Source organism: Salmo trutta, chromosome 12 (assembly GCF_901001165.1).
Source record: "Salmo trutta chromosome 12, fSalTru1.1, whole genome shotgun sequence".
Classification (NCBI taxonomy): domain Eukaryota; kingdom Metazoa; phylum Chordata; class Actinopteri; order Salmoniformes; family Salmonidae; genus Salmo; species Salmo trutta.
In genome coordinates, this window is record NC_042968.1 from 34264545 (window position 1) to 34283113 (window position 18569).

Consider the following 18569-nt stretch of genomic DNA (forward strand, 5'->3'; position numbering starts at 1 on the left):
ATACCCCTGCACATCAACCTAGTACTGGTACCCCTTGTATATAGACAAGTTATTACCTCATACCCCTGCACATCAACTCAGTACTGGTACTTCTTGTATATAGACACGTTATTACCTCATACCCCTGCACATCAACTCAGTACTGGTACCTCTTGTATATAGACAAGTTATTACCTCATACCCCTGCACCTCAACTCAGTACTGATACCTCTTGTATATAGACAAGTTATTACCTCATACCCCTGCACCTCAACTCAGTACTGATACCTCTTGTATATAGACAAGTTATTACCTCATACCCCTGCACATCAACTCAGTACTGGTACCTCTTGTATATAGCCAAGTTATTACCTCATACCCCTGCACATCAACTCAGTACTGGTACCTCTTGTATATAGCCAAGTTATTACCTCATACCCCTGCACCTCAACTCAGTACTGATACCTCTTGTATATAGCCAAGTTATTACCTCATACCCCTGCACCTCAACTCAGTACTGGTACCTCTTGTATATAGACAAGTTATTACCTCATACCCCTGCACATCAACTCAGTACTGGTACCTCTTGTATATAGACAAGTTATTACCTCATACCCCTGCACATCAACTCAGTACTGGTACCTCTTGTATATAGACAAGTTATTACCTCATACCTCTGCACATCAACTCAGTACTGGTACCTCTTGTATATAGACAAGTTATTACCTCATACCCCTGCACATCAACTCAGTACTGATACCTCTTGTATATAGACAAGTTATTACCTCATACCTCTGCACATCAACTCAGTACTGGTACCTCTTGTATATAGCCAAGTTATTACCTCATACCCCTGCACATCAACTCAGTACTGATACCTCTTGTATATAGACAAGTCATTACCTCATACCCCTGCACATCAACTCAGTACTGATACCTCTTGTATATAGACAAGTCATTACCTCATACACCTGCACATCAACTCAGTACTGGTACCTCTTGTACGTTTTACTTTTCTATTATTTCTCTATTTTCTTTCCCATCAGGAAGCATTTCACTGTTATTCCACACCTGTTGTTTACGAAGCATGAAAAAATACAATAGGATCTGAATCAATCAATCAGTTGTATATCCCGTATTGACAACAACAGTTGTATATCCCGTATTGACAACAACAGTTGTATATCCCGTATTGACAACAACAGTTGTATATCCCGTATTGACAACAACAGTTGTATATCCCGTATTGACCACAACAGTTGTATATCCCGTATTGACAACAACAGTTGTATATCCCGTATTGACAACAACAGTTGTATATCCCGTATTGACAACAACAGTTGTATATCCCGTATTGACAACAACAGTTGTCACAAAGTGCAGCACTTTACAGTACAATCACAATGTCAATCTTACCAAGAAATAGTTTTCTTCATACAAGATAAAAAGTGCTTGATAAGATGGATAATATTCTTGTGTTGTATGTTTGGTAGGTGGAGCAGGTGAGTCAGCTGTCAGCGTTGGTTGAAGCAGCGTTAGACTACCACCGTCAGTCCTTGGAGATCCTAGAAGACCTCAACACCCAACTACAAAACAGGCAACTAACTAACTACAGCTATCACACTCCACAGTCCCTAAACAGCCTGCCTCCTCGTCTCCTTCCCTTATTCTGCACTGATGTGAAAGAGCTGGACACGTGAAAGCAACTCCCTAGTGAGCATCCACCATTTTGCTTTCACCTTTTCAGTTGTCAATTCAGTAATTCTGATTCAAGTTGAAATTCACTGCCTGAATAAAAAAATCATCCTCAGTTCACATTCTAATTGCAAAAATTGAAAACCAAATTGAAGGAAAACCAACCAATTGAAGGAAACAGGACAAGGACAGGGGGAAACCACTTTAGACTCTGCAGCCAGTAATGTACACATGTTGTTGGGCCACAGTGGATAACATCATAATGCCTCTCACAGGATATCCTCAGCCAGTAATGTACACATGTTGTTGGGCCACAGTGGATAACATCATAATGCCTCTCACAGGATATCCTCAGCCAGTAATGTACACATGTTGTTGGGCCACAGTGGATAACATCATAATGCCTCTCACAGGATATCCTCAGCCAGTAATGTACACATGTTGTTGGGCCACAGTGGATAACATCATAATGCCTCTCACAGGATATCCTCAGCCAGTAATGTACACATGTTGTTGGGCCACAGTGGATAACATCATAATGCCTCTCACAGGATATCCTCAGCCAGTAATGTACACATGTTGTTGGGCCACAGTGGATAACATCATAATGCCTCTCACAGGATATCCTCAGCCAGTAATGTACACATGTTGTTGGGCCACAGTGGATAACATCATAATGCCTCTCACAGGATATCCTCAGCCAGTAATGTACACATGTTGTTGGGCCACAGTGGATAACATCATAATGCCTCTCACAGGATATCCTCAGCCAGTAATGTACACATGTTGTTGGGCCACAGTGGATAACATCATAATGCCTCTCACAGGATATCCTCAGCCAGTAATGTACACATGTTGTTGGGCCACAGTGGATAACATCATAATGCCTCTCACAGGATATCCTCAGCCAGTAATGTACACATGTTGTTGGGCCACAGTGGATAACATCATAATGCCTCTCACAGGATATCCTCAGCCAGCAGTCGACCGAAGAGAGAATTTAAACCAAAGTCCATCATGAGCAGCATTGAGACCATAGACAACACTCAGCACAATGGATCATATAGCTCCTCACTCAAGTCCTCAGGTACTGTACTGTGTGTGTGTGTGTGTGTGTGTGTATCAACTCTGCTCATATTTGTTTTGATCAACCCCATCAGTTTGTCCAAGTTATCCTTTCACCCATTGTTATTTTTCCCAAGTCATTAGTCATGTTATATGTTTCTGTGGTTCTTTGCAGACATCCAGATCAACCACACAGTAAATGGAAATGGGAAAAGTAGGTATACTTGGACTGATCACATCAAACAGGTGTCGCACCCATACATAGTCTTAAGAATGACTTATTCTGACTCTCTAGAGATAATCTGAGGCAAATCAAAACTCCTGTGAAGTCATGATAATTTTTAGCCAAATAATAACTTGCTAATTCTCTGGCTTCATCAATGTGACTTTTAAAAAGCTGTTTTCTGCCCTCTTGTGGTTAGAGGGTGTAACAACCTCCATGAAAATTGCTCTGGGTTAAACCATTAGTGGGAAAAATGCTAAACGGACCCAGGATCAGCATCTAAGGTCAACTTCCCCCTACACCGCTAAGAGCCTTTACAAATAGCACACTGAAAAGATCACATCTGTAATAGGTTTAAAAGATTAAGATAAAAGCTGTTATCCTCAGATTTATTTTTGTGATATCCAATTGGTAGTTACAGTCTTGTCCCATCGCTGCAACTCCTGTACGGACTCGGGAGACCCCGCCAAGCCTCACTGCTTCTTGACACACTGCTCGCTTAACCCAGATGCCAGCCGCACCAACGTGTCGGAGGAAACACTGTACAGCTGGCGACCGAAGTCAGCGTGCATGCGCCTGGCCAGCCACAAGGAGTTGCTAGAGCGCGATGGGACAATGACATCCCGTCCGGCCAAACCCTCCCCTAACCCGGACGACGATGGGCCAATTGTGCGCCGCCTCATGGGTGTCCCAGTCGCGGCCGGCTGCAACACAGCCTGGGATCAAACCCGGGTCTGTAGTGACGCCTCTAGCACTGCGATGCAGTGTGCCACTCGGGAGGCGTCAGTCAATTTATTATTCATTCATCAGATATTGGTTGCTGTTTCAACCATGGCAGGAGTCATCATGTCATGAGTAGGGTAGGGTCGCAAAATTCACGTAAATTTCAACCAAAAAACCGTGTTGGAAGATTCCTGGAATCAGGATTGAAAAAGCAGTACACCCGGGGGTCCTCCTTTGAGGATTTCTGGAAAACCTGGGAATTTTAGGAAAGTTACAGGCATTGTGTTTGTTGGTGCTTGTCTCATCTTCCATCTCCATATTTCTCCATCCATCTCTCACCCAGCTGATCCCTTCACCACTGTTCCTCTGTCCTGGCCAGAGAGTCCCACTTTCAACGGCCACCGTGAGTAACACACACACACACACACACACACACACACACACACACACACACACACACACACACACACACACACACACACACCCCCTCATACCTTGGTCCAACAACAACCCAGTCTACTGTAACTGTCCTCTACTCCTCCATACTGTCACTATCACACCACTGTCTGCTTGTCTTAATGTGTTGGATTTGTTTTGCTGCACCAACCCACATCAGATCCTTATCAGAGGAAGATACACTCCTGGGAACAGAAGACGATACATGCTGGTGTTTGACAGTTCTCTATTATTCTCCCTCTTCTCCTACCCCATCCCCCTCTCCTTCCCTCTCCCCCTTCACCTCTTCTCCTCCCTCCCTCACCCCTTATCCTCCCCCCACCCCTTCTCCTCCCCCCCACCCCTTCTTCTCCCTCCCTCACCCCTTATCCTCCCTCTCCCCCCCACCCCTTCTCCTCCCTCTCCCCCCACCCCTTCTTCTCCCTCCCTCCAGAATCGGAGGTGCTGGACCAGCCGTGTGCCAGGTCCCTGTATGACTTTGAGCCAGAGAACGATGGCGAGCTGGGCTTTAAGGAGGGTGACATCATCATCCTCACCAACCAGATAGATGACAACTGGTACGAAGGCATGATAAACGGAGACTCTGGCTTCTTCCCAATCAACTATGTGGAGGTTATCGTACCCCTGCCCCAGTGAGACAGGAACGGACAGGACACCACCCAATCAGGGACCAATCTCCAGAGCCCAACCTCCTCACAGCCGCCCCTAGTCCCTACACCCTATGCACCTGTGGAGATCTGAGAGGATTTTGTTATTTTGATCTGAGAGCTATTTCCAAATACAGTGGGGCAAAAAAGTATTTAGTCAGCCACCAATTGTGCAAGTTCTCCCACTTAAAAAGATGAGAGGCCTGTAATTTTCATCATAGGTACACTTCAACTATGACAGACAAAATGAGAAAAAGAAATCCAGAAAATCACATTGTAGGATTTTTAATGAATTTATTTGCAAATTATGGTGGAAAATAAGTATTTGGTCAAAAACAAAAGTTTATCTCAATACTTTGTTATATACCCTTTGTTGGCAATGACACAGGTCAAACGTTTTCTGTAAGTCTTCACAAGGTTTTCACACACTGTTGCTGGTATTTTGGCCCATTCCTCCATGTAGATCTCCTCTAGAGCAGTGATGTTTTGGGGCTGTCGCTGGGCAACACGGACTTTCAACTCCCTCCAAAGATTTTCTATGGGGTTGAGATCTGGAGACTGGCTAGGCCACTCCAGGACCTTGAAATGCTTCTTATGAAGCCACTCCTTCGTTGCCCGGGCGGAGTGTTTGGGATCATTGTCATGCTGAAAGACCCAGCCACGTTTCATCTTCAATGCCCTTGCTGATGGAAGGAGGTTTTCACTCAAAATCTCACGATACATGGCCCCATTCATTCTTTCCTTTACACGGATCAGTCGTCCTGGTCCCTTTGCAGAAAAACAGCCCCAAAGCATGATGTTTTCACCCCCTTGCTTCACAGTAGGTATGGTGTTCTTTGGATGCAACTCAGCATTCTTTGTCCTCCAAACACTACAAGTTGAGTTTTTACCAAAAAGTTATATTTTGGTTTCATCTGACCATATGACATTCTCCCAATCCTCTTCTGGATCATCCAAATGCTCTCTAGCAAACTTCAGACGGGCCTGGACATGTACTGGCATAAGCAGGGGGACACGTCTGGCACTGCAGGATTTGAGTCCCTGGCGGCGTAGTGTGTTACTGATGGTAGGCTTTGTTACTTTGGTCCCAGCTCTCTGCAGGTCATTCACTAGGTCCCCCCGTGTGCTTCTGGGATTTTTGCTCACCATTCTTGTGATCATTTTGACCCCACGGGGTGAGATCTTGCGTGGAGCCCCAGATCGAGGGAGATTATCAGTGGTCTTGTATGTCTTCCATTTCCTAATAATTGCTCCCACAGTTGATTTCTTCAAACCAAGCTGCTTACCTATTGCAGATTCAGTCTTCCCAGCCTGGTGCAGGTCTACAATTTTGTTTCTGGTGTCCTTTGACAGCTCTTTGGTCTTGGCCATAGTGGAGTTTGGAGTGTGACTGAGGTTGTGGACAGGTGTCTTTTATACTGATAACAAATTCAAACAGGTGCCATTAATACAGGTAACGAGTGGAGGACAGAGGAGCCTCTTAAAGAAGAAGTTACAGGTCTGTGAGAGCCAGAAATCTTGCTTGTTTGTAGGTGACCAAATACTTATTTTCCACCATAATTTGCAAATAAATTCATAAAAAATCCTACAATGTGATTTTCTGGATTTTTTTCTTCTAATTTTGTCTGTCATAGTTGACGTGTACCTATGATGAAAATTACAGGCCTCTCTCATCTTTGGAAGTGGGAGAACTTGCACAATTGGTGGCTGACTAAATACTTTTTTGCCCCACTGTAGATTGCACCGGTCGAATCCGCTCAGATCTCCACAGGTGCGTAGGGCGCAGGGTCTTGGGGTCGATTTGGGATTATTCACAGTGTCCATTTCATCAGACTTCAACCCCCACCCTCAAGCCTCCAGTCATCAACCCCCAGCCTCCAGTCCCTACCCGTACACTCTCAGCCTTAGAAACACAGTACTGAATCCCAAATCGACCCTATACCCTAGACACTTTTGTAGATCTGAAAAGATTGGACAGGTATAAGGAAGGAAGTGGACATTCTAAGCAGTCTATCAGAAGACAGAGTGAAGCAAATCTGATCTTGTTAATACCAATCCTTTAAGAGCAATAGGAGTGTGTAGGGGTTAGAGGGGATATGGGTTTATTTGGGATTTCAGCAAAACTCTCAGCACAAAAACTCTCAGCACAACAACTCCTAGCACAACAACTCCTAGCACAAACCTATGTCTAATTTATTGTCAAAACTACATGTAATCCCTAGTCCAAGACTACAACCCTCCAATACCCCAGCACCCACACAGCCCCAAACCACAAACTCCATGAAATCGTCATATGAAATTGATCACAACACACTTCATCAATGTCCTCCTCAGATGACGACGCCTTGCTTTTCGCCACAGACATTTAATAAGTGTACTACTTTTCTCTTTGTCTTTTACAATATTTATTTTCTACATTGTTCTTTTCATTGTTTGTGAAATGTGAAAATTAGGGTTCCTCCCCCAAACAGTGTTCCATGTGGAGCAGCTACAGGTGACGCCATCAGACAAGACGACTAAAATAATCACCTGAAAATTGCTGTGTAACAGAAACCACTTATGGTTTGAAGTATTTTCTGGTTGTAACCTGAAGAATAGTAATTCCAGATTATCAAAGATGATGCTTTTCTCATGATCTGCCACCATGAGAAAACAAAATGGAGTCTCCTGGAAAAATCCACATTGCTACTGTGCATCTCCGTTTGGTTAGGGTTTTCCTGTGTAACTCTTCTTCAAGTGTTGATGTTGAGTTAGGAGTGGTCTTTTTGTTCCTTTTCTCTGCTGTTATCTGTAGGGCCAGGAGTTATGCCTGACCATGTTACCTGACCAAGACGAACTCTAGTCCCTAGTTCTAGGTTATTATAGGCTTTAACATGTGTCCAGAGTTGTTCCTGTTGTCTGTCTCTCTGTACCTCCGTCTGCCTGCCTGCCTGTCTGCCTGCCTGCCTGTCTGCCTGTTGTGCTCTTAAGTGTTATCCCAAACACATATTTTTAAACTGTAAGGAACTGATTTTACAACTCTGAATGTCCCTCTCTCTCTCTGTGTTTACATGGTCTGGTCTTACTGTGACGTAAAGACTCCTCTAAGGACAGTACCACTGTTCTGTGTCAGACGGGGGTGAATGCCTTGACCCACTTGGACCGTTTAAGTGCTTTTTAAAATGTTAAAAAGCTTTAGACCCAAACGCGCACCTCCGGACATGCACATACTGTATGTTTTCTAGTTTCTCCTCAAGCACTGCACTTTCTATGTCCTTCACCATGAGAGGAAATATCTATATCACATCAGTACCGTCTGTTAAGTTATTGCCATGGTGAATATATAGGTTGATATGGACCACGATATGTACTGTATGTGATGAAACAGTTTGTCTGCCATGTAACGTCAGAACACCATTGTAGATTGAATGAAGTCTCAAAATTATACACATTAAAGGCATACTCTGTCAATTTTCTTTCCCCTGTGGTAGCGCCACAAAGTACTTACACACTTGAAACCAAACACACAAACAAAAACTAACATTGTTTGATTCACATCAGTCAGCCTCTTCTTTGTCTTTGTACTTTGCACTTATGAAGACTGTCAAGCCTCCAAAACAAACAAGTGTTATCTAAGGCCTCACAGGTGACCAGAAATAGAAGCAATGAAGTGTGCCTTTAATGAGATATGCCTGTCTAGTATCATGTCTGAAGTCTGATAACCCTGGGCTTATTTAGGAAGTGCAGCATTGCTCTGACCTTCTAATTGACACGTCTCTTTAGCCTGATAGTTGCTTTTTAACTGCCAATAGCCTCTCTCTCTCTGCTGAGAATGGAATTTATCAGAGCCCTATAATAAGTATTATGTACTGTGTATATATAGCTCTGGATTTTATATGTTCACCATTCAACAGAATGGATAACTCCATATTGATTGAACAACAATGCCATAAATGAATCCTAATCATGTATGGCCATTTGTTTTCCTTTTACATTTAGAAAAACAGTATTTAAAAAGCCACTGTAGTGTGTGGCCATTCCCTTTACCCAAAAGTCTGGATTGGATATTTCTACCAAAATACACTTAAACATTCTTAAGCATCTTCTTTCTCTAAGTATAACCATGTTCTGGACCAACTACACTAACTAAACAACAGGGGAAATATAGGACCATGTCCAAAGGTGTCTAAAGGTAATACACACTGTTTTCATAATGCTAGGTAATATGGAAAACCCCTGTTTGCATGATTTGAAAATAAAGACTGTAGCCATGGATTTGATTGTGAGAGAGAAAACAGATTCTGTCTGATGGTTGACAGTGTGTGTGTCCGTCCCATTTGGGACAAAGCCACTGTGTGATGACTGAGATGACACTTCCCCAACACTACAGCTGGACTATGCGTCCATGTCCACTGTTAACGCTCTCTTTGCTCTACTTAACCAGCTCTGAAACCACTCTGTTCAGTGTCACTTCACCCCAAAGTTAGTCAATGGAAACTGGCTGTACATACTTCATGACCTCCTTTTTGTATTTCATTTCTGTAACATAATCTACATAAAATGTGTTTTATTGATGTTGTAAATGAATATATTAATACGTACTGTATATTGCGTAAATAAATGAAAAGCAAATACTGTGCCATCTTTGATGTTGTTTTAAAATTGTTTAAAAACTTTTAACACGTTTGCCTTATTAGTATTTATTTGTTTCTACCATACACAGCACAGCTCCAGTATGCAGGTGTCTCTATACCTTTGCAGGTTGGGCTCAGTTCCATTCGAACGACCAACCCAGTGAATGAAAAACTTTTAAAAAATCCTCATAAGTATTGAAAGTGATGGACAATGAATTCCTTTCCTGAATAGACGAGTGGAAATGGAATTGACTTTAGCCCTTCCATAGCTTTCAATTGAAATATACAAATGATATAAATAGCCCTCATAATTGAGGGCTCAGAGCCCTGCTACGAAGTAACATTTTCCACATATAGGACAATTGACACGCATAGAACTGACCTTGGTACAGTACAACATTGGTGGAAAATGTACATTTTCATCATTTTAGTGGATTTCAGGTTTTAAGACTCACCAAGTATATAATGTCTATAGACCAGTGATTCCCAAATGGCAGGTGAGGGCTGAAATCTTTTGGGTTGTGGCTGGAACGACTTGTTCTATTCTAGCTTTAGTCAAAAATGTTGAGTCAGTCAAAATGTGTCACTATTCCTAAAGGTTTTTGTGCGTCATAAATGCTTGAGAACCACAGTTGTAAACAGCACAGTGCTGAGGGAAGCTTGGTAAAATGTTCACTCAAATCCACACCTCAGACACTCAGGTACTCTGTTTGGTGTATTTTCTCTATTTTCTTGGGAAACAACATTACCAGTGATGAGTACCACAGTACATCTGTATGGTCTTGCAAATACAGCGTTCTGTAACATAAGTTATTCCCTAGTAGCTGTCATGGAATAATGCCAAAGCACTGTACAGCGTTTCAATTCTTTCATTCATATCCAGACCTCCGTACTGCGCAGCTTGGATTTCCAGCCCTCCCTCTTGCTCTTCAGAAGCTGTGTCTCTCCTCTCTGGAGCTCCTGGTTGTTGGGAAGCTGCAGCCCTGTCTCTATACCATCATCAGGCTCCTTATTAAATGGGGAACAGTTCCCAGCACAGGTCCAGTCAGGCCGGTGGTCGACTACCAGATCCAACGTCGTACTGGTGACATCCCTAAGGCCGAGAGACGACATCAGTGAGGGGCTGTCAGGAGCAAAAGTCTCAAAGGTTTCCTGCCCCCCTTTCTCTACCCCATAATTCCCCCATGATCCTCCCTCCCTGAGCCTCACTGAGTGTCTGATCTTCTTCCATCCTAGATGATTAAGCTCCAGAAGGTTGAGGAGGATGCAGAAGAGCCCCACGCAGAACATGAAGAGGAGGAAGATGGTTTTCTCTGTGGGCCGTGACACGTAGCAGTCCACGTGCTGCGTGCAGGGTGGGGCCTTGCATAAAAAGTGGACGGGCACCCGGAAGCCGAAGAGAAACCACTGGGCCATGACAAAGCCCACCTCCAGCAGCGCCCGAAAACACACATGGAACACGTAGTACTTGGAGAGGACGCCTCCGGTTCCTCATCCACCTCCAGGACCCCCCGGTGCATCGTAGTGGCTATTCCTGTAGACGCGAGCCCTGGCCTGGGTTAGAGACGTGGCGGTGGTGGCTGTAGTGGTGGCTGTAGTGGTGGCAGCTCCCTTTAGGAGGCTCTGACTCTGGGCAGTGATTCCCACCAAGACATTGGCCAAGCTGTGACCTAAGTGCCGGTGCGAATGAATGGAGCAGCTATCCGAGTCGCAGCTCCGGTTGAATGCCTCTCGACCTCCATCCTTTCCCCCGTCTCGAGGCAATGGGTTAACCCCATGGCCCTGCCCGCTGTGTCCCTGCGGCAGCTTCGACAGATTATGCCACGTATATATGAGAAAACAGAGAGACGGAGTCGAGACGCTGATGATGTGGAAGACCCAGAAGCGCGGCTGTGAGATGGGCGCGAAGGCATCATAGCAGACTGTGGCGCAGCCCGGCTGCAGGGTGTTGCACACAAACATCTCCTGTTCGTCGGTGTACACGTCCTCAGTCGCCACGGCAATGATGAGGAGGCAAAAGATCACCATGACGGTGAGCCAGAGGCGTCCAATCATGGTGGAGTGCTGGTGGACGGCGTCCAGGAGACGTTTGAGGAGCGTCCACTCCGTCATAAGGTCGGCCGATGGCCGTCTTCCTCTCAGAAAGACAAGAGGATGCTAATACAGTGGAACACAGCGGTCTAGGAGCACAGTGGTCTAGGAACACAGTGGTCTAGGAACACAGTGGTCTAGGAGCACAGAGGTCTAGGAACACAGCGGTCTAGGAACACAGCGGTCTAGGATCACAGCGGTCTAGGAACACAGCGGTCTAGGAACACAGCGGTCTAGGAGCACAGCGGTCTAGGAGCACAGCGATCTAGGAGCACAGAGGTCTAGGAACACAGCGGTCTAGGAGCACAGCGGTCTAGGAACACAGCGGTCTAGGAACACAGCGGTCTAGGAACACAGCGGTCTAGGAGCACAGCGGTCTAGGAGCACAGCGGTCTAGGAACACAGCGGTCTAGGAGCACAGCGGTCTAGGAGCACAGCGGTCTAGGAACACAGCGGTCTAGGAACACAGCGGTCTAGGAACACAGCGGTCTAGAAGCACAGCGGTCTAGGAACACAGCGGTCTAGAAGCACAGCGGTCTAGGAACACAGCGGTCTAGGAACACAGCGGTCTAGGAACACAGCGGTCTAGAAGCACAGCGGTCTAGGAACACAGCGGTCTAGGAACACAGCGGTCTAGGAACACAGCGGTCTAGGAACACAGCGGTCTAGGAACACAGCAGTCTAGAAGCACAGCGGTCTAGGAGCACAGCGGTCTAGGAACACAGCGGTCTAGGAACACAGCGGTCTAGAAGCACAGCGGTCTAGGAACACAGCGGTCTAGGAACACAGCGGTCTAGGAACACAGCGGTCTAGGAACACAGCGGTCTAGGAACACAGCAGTCTAGGAACACAGCAGTCTAGGAACACAGCGGTCTAGGAACACAGCAGTCTAAGAACACAGCGGTCTAGGAGCACAGCGGTCTAAGAACACAGCGGTCTAGGAACACAGCAGTCTAAGAACACAGCAGTCTAGGAACACAGCTGTCTAGGAACACAGCGGTCTAGGAACACAGCAGTCTAAGAACACAGCAGTCTAAGAACACAGCAGTCTAGGAACACAGCGGTCTAAGAACACAGCAATCTAGGAACACAGCGGTCTAGGAACACAGCGGTCTCATCCACACCTCCATGCTCTTCCTTGGTTTTAGATCAGATATAGCACTGGATCCACTCTTCTTCTGGATGCACTGATATACAGCACTCTGACCGCTGGTGTCCTGCTGCCTCCGGGAAGAAGGACGAGCTGCCTGGTGTAGCCTACAGCGGCTGCAGCGCACTGGAAAAGCGTTATGTAAATCCAATCAATTATAGTGTAGGCAGATCCAGTTCTCCTCTCCGCCAGTCCTGGCTGTACAGGAAACAGGTGCTGTAGATCCACTGTAGCCCTGGATAGCTTGCCTGGAACACACAGTGGTCAAAGAAGGGCAACACCTCCCTTCATCCACCCTCCTTTGTTGTAGATGTAATAAAGCCCTGGGTGGTTTTTTCCCCTGTGTCCTGAAATACACCGCTCTGACTTGCAGCTCCAACACTCCTCTGGGTCCACTCCAACCCTGGCTCTCTTAGGAGGAAATACCTGAGGACCGTCACTCTGAGCTGGGGCTAATGGTACAGCTTCAGCCCTGGACCCATTCTAACCTTGATTGTACTAGCATACAGACTTTATCCCCCTGCCCTAAAATATACAGCAATACACCGATCTCCTCTAGCACTAACTGACCTGCAGTAGAGCCCTCCACTCACACCAGCCGTCCTGTAGTACAAGACTCTTAGGATATCCACTGGTAGTAGATGCACTGGAGTCCTGGCTCCTCTGTAAATAGACAGGCAGGCACTCTCCTTTCTCCTGTCTCTGAACCAGAGAAGTGGAGTCATCTCGGCAAGTGAGCCATCTCATCCCAGCACTTCTTCAAAGATAAGGAATGATTCTAAACACACACATACACAAATTAATGGACACACACACCAAAACAGTCTCACACACACACATTCATAGACGGACACAAAGACACACATGCATTTGCACACACACACTCTATCCTGCTGGACAAACAGCCACTTGACCCCACTCCCATGGATACCCTCTCCCTCTTGTCTTCAGGGTTCCGTTTTAAACCCCCTTCTAAGAGACTCTCCCTACTTTAGAGAGCTGACTGATAATGCTGGCTGATGTACATTCTTTATAGATTACTCTGTGGCCAGAAGATATGGCAATGAGCTTGTCCATGAATGAACATTAATTTATAAATGTTACCCTGATACAGAATCCAAACAGAGGTATTTTTTGTTATCAAAGATTGAAAAGTTTAAAAGCATTTTTACACTTTTGACTTGAAGAAAGTGCTAACTCGATTTCTTAGAACCTTGAGTACTGTTGGTTTATTTAGTTGAATACACAAATTCTTTATTATATTTGTGTATTCATGTTTGTGATATCAACTTTATTTAAATAGATTATGAATGACTATAAAATGTTTTTCTGTATTTTTAACCATTAGCTTACGAGATGGAAGCTTGTACAAAAACCACACTTTCAATGGGAAATGAATGTTGCTTTAGGATTGCAAAATTCTGGTAACTTTCCACAAATTCACTGGAGTATTTCCCCTTATTCTCATCCTTATTCCAAGAATCTTCCAACCAGAATTTCTAGAAAAATTTGGAATTTTGGAAAGGTGACTGGAATTGTGCAACCTTAGCTCGCTTACATTCTACCAAAATAGAAACATTTAGGGTAAAACAACGGACAATAAAGCGAATGATGTTTTATCTTGTTGTGACTGCTCCTCTCACTAGTCAATCCTGCTATCAGTGCTTTAAAAAAGACCCTTGAAACGTCTGCCACCATCAAATGACAGAGCCCCCACAGATAAAACAGTCCCTGAACCGTTGGCTTACTTCAAACAGCCCTGTCTAGCCATGTCTGACTGGGTCTGTCTGTCTGGGTCTCAGCTCTCTCTGTCTGTCTGTCTGCCTGTCTAGCCATGTCTGCCTGTCTAGCCATGTCTGTCTGTCTGCTTGTCTAGCCATGTCTGTCTGTCTGCTTGTCTAGCCATGTCTGTCTGTCTGCTTGTCTAGCCATGTCTGTCTGTCTGCTTGTCTAGCCATGTCTGTCTGTCTGAGTCTAGCCATGTCTGTCTGACTGTCTAGCCATGTCTGTCTGTCTGTCTAGCCATGTCTGTCTGTCTGTCTGTCTAGCCATGTCTGTCTGTCTGTCTGTCTAGCCATGTCTGTCTGGGTCTGTCTGTCTGTCTGGGTCTGTCTGTCTGTCTGGGTCTGTCTGTCTGTCTGTCTGTCTGTCTGTCTGTCTGTCTGTCTGTCTGTCTGTCTGTCTGTCTGTCTGTCTGTCTGTCTGTCTGTCTGTCTGTCTGTCTGGGTCTCAGCTCTCTCTCTCTCTGTCTGTCTGTCTGGGTCTCAGCTCTCTGTCTGTCTGGGTCTCAGCTCTCTGTCTGTCTGGGTCTCAGCGCTCTCTCTGTCTGGGTCTCAGCGCTCTCTCTGTCTGGGTCTCAGCGCTCTCTCTGTCTGGGTCTCAGCGCTCTCTCTGTCTGGGTCTCAGCGCTCTCTCTGTCTGGGTCTCAGCGCTCTCTCTGTCTGGGTCTCAGCGCTCTCTCTGTCTGGGTCTCAGCGCTCTCTATGTCTGGGTCTCAGCGCTCTCTATGTCTGGGTCTCAGCGCTCTCTCTGTCTGGGTCTCAGCGCTGTCTCTGTCTGGGTCTCAGCGCTGTCTCTGTCTGGGTCTCAGCGCTGTCTCTGTCTGGGTCTCAGCGCTGTCTCTGTCTGGGTCTCAGAGCTTTTCTCTGCCTGGGTCTCAGCGCTCTCTCTGTCTGGGTCTCAGCTCTCTCTCTGTCTGGGTCTCAGCTCTCTCTGTCTGGGTCTCAGCTCTCTGTCTGTCTGTCTGTCTGTCTGCCTGTCTAGCCATGTCTGACTGGGTCTGTGTCTGGGTCTCAGCTCTGTCTGTCTGTCTGTCTAGCCATGTCTGACTGGGTCTGTCTGTCTGGGTCTCAGCTCTGTCTGTCTGTCTGTCTGTCTGCCTGTCTGTCTAGCCATGTCTGACTGGGTCTGTCTGGGTTTCAGCTCTCTGTCTGTCTGTCTGTCTGCCTGTCTAGCCATGTCTCAACTCTCTCTGTCTGTTAGTCTGTCTGCCTGTCGATCGATGGGTCTGCCTGTCTGCCTGTCTGTCTGTCTGCCGATCGATGGGTCTGTCTGTCCTGGTGCCAGCACTCTGTCACACAATGTTAGTCTAACAGAACAAAAAATTACCTCAATTGAGTGGGTCACACAATCAACAGAACACATTCCTGCTTGTGCGCAAAATGACAAATATAAAAAAAAGATTTAAACAATTTTAATTTCTAATATGTCAATGTCTCTAAAGTTTGGTACTGCTTATTCGCACTTCACGAGAGGGATTCATTGGATTTAACCCTCTGTGTGTACTCTGGAGTGACTGGAGTGGCCCCTCAAGTCGCCCCCTAGGGGGATTACAGGGGCCCCGTCCCTAGACAAAGGAAGTGAACTCAGGGGCCAGGCAGAGAGAGTGAGAGAGAGATAGAGAAAGACAGAGGTAGTCGGAGAGAGAGAAGGCAAGAAGGGCCTTCTATGCCATCAAAAGGAACATAAAAATTATACCAATTAGGATCTGCCTAAAAATACTTGAATCAGATATAAAACCCATTGCCCTTTATTGTTGTGATGTCTGGGGTCCGATCACCAACCAACAATTCACAAAATGGGACAAACACCAAATTATCCTCAGTGTACACGTAAAACACCAAATAATGCATGCAGAGCAGAATTAGGCCGATACCCGCTAATTATCAAAATCCAGAAAAGAGACGCTAAATTCTAAAACCACCTAAAAGGAAGCGATTCCCAAACCTTCCATAACAAAGCCATCACCTACAGGGAGATGAACCTGGAGAAGAGTCCCCTAAGCAAGCTGGTCAAGGGGCTCTGTTCACAAACACAAACACACCCCACAGAGCCCCAGGACAGCAACATAATTAGACCCAACCAAATCATGAGAAATAAACAGATAATAACTTGACACATTGGAAAGAACTAACAAAAAACAGAGCAAACTAGAATGCTATTTGGCCCTAAACAGAGAGTACACAGTGGCAGAATACCTGAACACTGTGACTGACCCAAACTTAAGGAAAGCTTTGACTATGTACATACTCAGTGAGCATTGCCTTGCTATTGCGAAAGGCCGCTGTAGGCAGACCTGACTCTCAAGGGAAGACAGGCTATGTGTATACTGCCCACTAAACGAGGTGGAAACTGAGTTGCACTTTCTTATCTTCCTGCCAAATGTATGACCATATTAGCGACATATTTCCCTCAGATTACACAGATCCACAAAGAATTTGAAAACAAACCCAATTTTGATAAACTCCCATATCTACTGGGTGAAATACCACAGTGTGCCATCACAGCAGCAAGATTTGTGACCTGTTGCCACAAGAAAAGAGCAACCAGTGAAGAACAAACACCATTGTAAATACACCCCATATTTATGTTTATCTTTTGTACTTTATCTGCACATCGTTACAACACTGTATATAAACATATGACATTTGAAATGTCTTTATTGTTATGGAACTTCTGGAGTTTAATGTTTACTGTTCATTTTTATTGTTTATGTCACTTTTGTATATTATCTACTTAACTTGCTTTGGCAATGTTAACATGTGTTTGCCATGCCAATAAAGCCCCTTGAATTGAATTGAGCGACAGAGCGAGAGAGAGAGTGTAACAGCCGTCGTTAAAGGTAGACCAAGGCACAGCGTGTTGAGTGCTCATATTTGTATTTATAATACTGACGCGCTATAAACAAACCAAGAAAACGACAGCCAGCAGTTCTGTCAGGTTAACATGAACTAAACAGAAAATAACCACCACAAACACAATGAAAAAAAAACCCTACTTAAATATGGTCTCTAATCAGAGGCAACGAGATTCAGCTGCCTCCAATTAGAGACCAACCCCAAACAAAACCAACATAGAAATAGATACCCTAGAATAAACGTAGAAATAGAAGAACATAGAACATAACCCCAAAACACACAGAAAAACACCCCCTGCCAAGCCCTGACCAAACTACAATAACAAATAACCCCTTTTACTGGTCAGGACGTGACAGTACCCCCCCAAAGGTGCAGATCCCGAAATGCACCTCAAACAAAAAAAACACAAAAACAACCCCAAACTTAAAGGGAGGGAAGGGAGGGTGGCCACCGTCAACGACGGTTCTTGTGCTACACCCCCCCCTTCCCAATCCTACCCCCTACGGAGGTGGCTCAGGAGGGGGACGTAGACCCCACTGGAGGCGCACAAAATGAGGTGGAAACTGAGCTGCACTTCCTAACCTCCTGCCAAATGTATGACCATATTAGAGACACATATTTCCCTCAGATTACACAGATCCACAAAGAATTTGAAAACAAATCGAATTTTGATAAACTCCCATATAATTTGGGTGAAATACCAGCGTGCCATCACAGTAGCAATATTTGTGACCTGTTGCCACAAGGAAAGGGCAACCAGTGAAGAACAAACACCATTGTAAATACAACCCATATTTATGTTTATTTATTTTCTCTTTTGTACTTTAACTATTTGCACATAATATGACATTTGAAATGTGTTTATTCTTTTGTAACTTCTATGAGTGTAATGTTTACTGTCCATTTGTATTGTTAATTTCACTTTTGTTTATTATCTATTTCACTTGCTTTGACAATGTTTATATATGTTAACCATGCCAATAAAGCCCTTAAATTGAAATTGAATTGAAAGAGAGAGTGGCGACCAGACACAACACCATCTCACCCTAAACCCCTGCCCCCAACCTCACCCTAGCCCCGTCTCGACAGACCCCCCTTATAAAAATAGGAAGTCCTTTTCCCAAGGCGGTGTGACGTTGGGAATCATTTGTGGTGTTTCTATTCTATCTGTTGCGTCTGGGGTTCTGTGTGCTACTGCTGCAGGAGTGTCAGAGGAATTATCCATCCTCTCCGCTTGTTCATGACAGAATGCCCAAGGATGTCCGGAACTCTCTATACCCTCTGGGCTTT

The 18569-nt window shown here is 45.2% G+C and overlaps 2 protein-coding genes across 3 annotated transcripts in view; one reads left to right on the top strand and one right to left on the bottom strand.

The window, feature by feature from the left end:
- sh3gl3a (SH3-domain GRB2-like 3a) overlaps positions 1-4966 on the top strand; it is a 38714-nt gene extending 33748 nt beyond the window's left edge. Inside the window, exons 7-11 of one of the 2 annotated variants that reach the window (XM_029768095.1) lie at positions 1473-1576; positions 2640-2761; positions 2915-2953; positions 4029-4088; positions 4575-4966. In XM_029768095.1, the coding sequence (XP_029623955.1) occupies positions 1473-1576; positions 2640-2761; positions 2915-2953; positions 4029-4088; positions 4575-4777 (528 nt within the window). In that variant the 3' untranslated portion in view covers positions 4778-4966. The remainder of the gene's footprint in view (positions 1-1472; positions 1577-2639; positions 2762-2914; positions 2954-4028; positions 4089-4574) is intronic. The other variant, XM_029768096.1, reaches the window with a different exon arrangement.
- A 5566-nt stretch (positions 4967-10532) lies between these two features.
- On the bottom strand, positions 10533-13279 carry LOC115203415 (gap junction gamma-1 protein-like). The gene has a single exon (XM_029768097.1). The coding sequence runs from the start codon at positions 11511-11513 to the stop codon at positions 10893-10895; it is 621 nt and encodes a 206-aa protein (XP_029623957.1). The 5' UTR covers positions 11514-13279; the 3' UTR covers positions 10533-10892.
- Positions 13280-18569: the final 5290 nt, after the last annotated feature.

What these genes read in the sequence shown, in the direction of transcription:
- LOC115203415 (XM_029768097.1), bottom strand. Translation starts at nt 11,513, where the DNA reads ATGACGGAGTGGACGCTCCTCAAACGTCTCCTGGACGCCGTCCACCAG.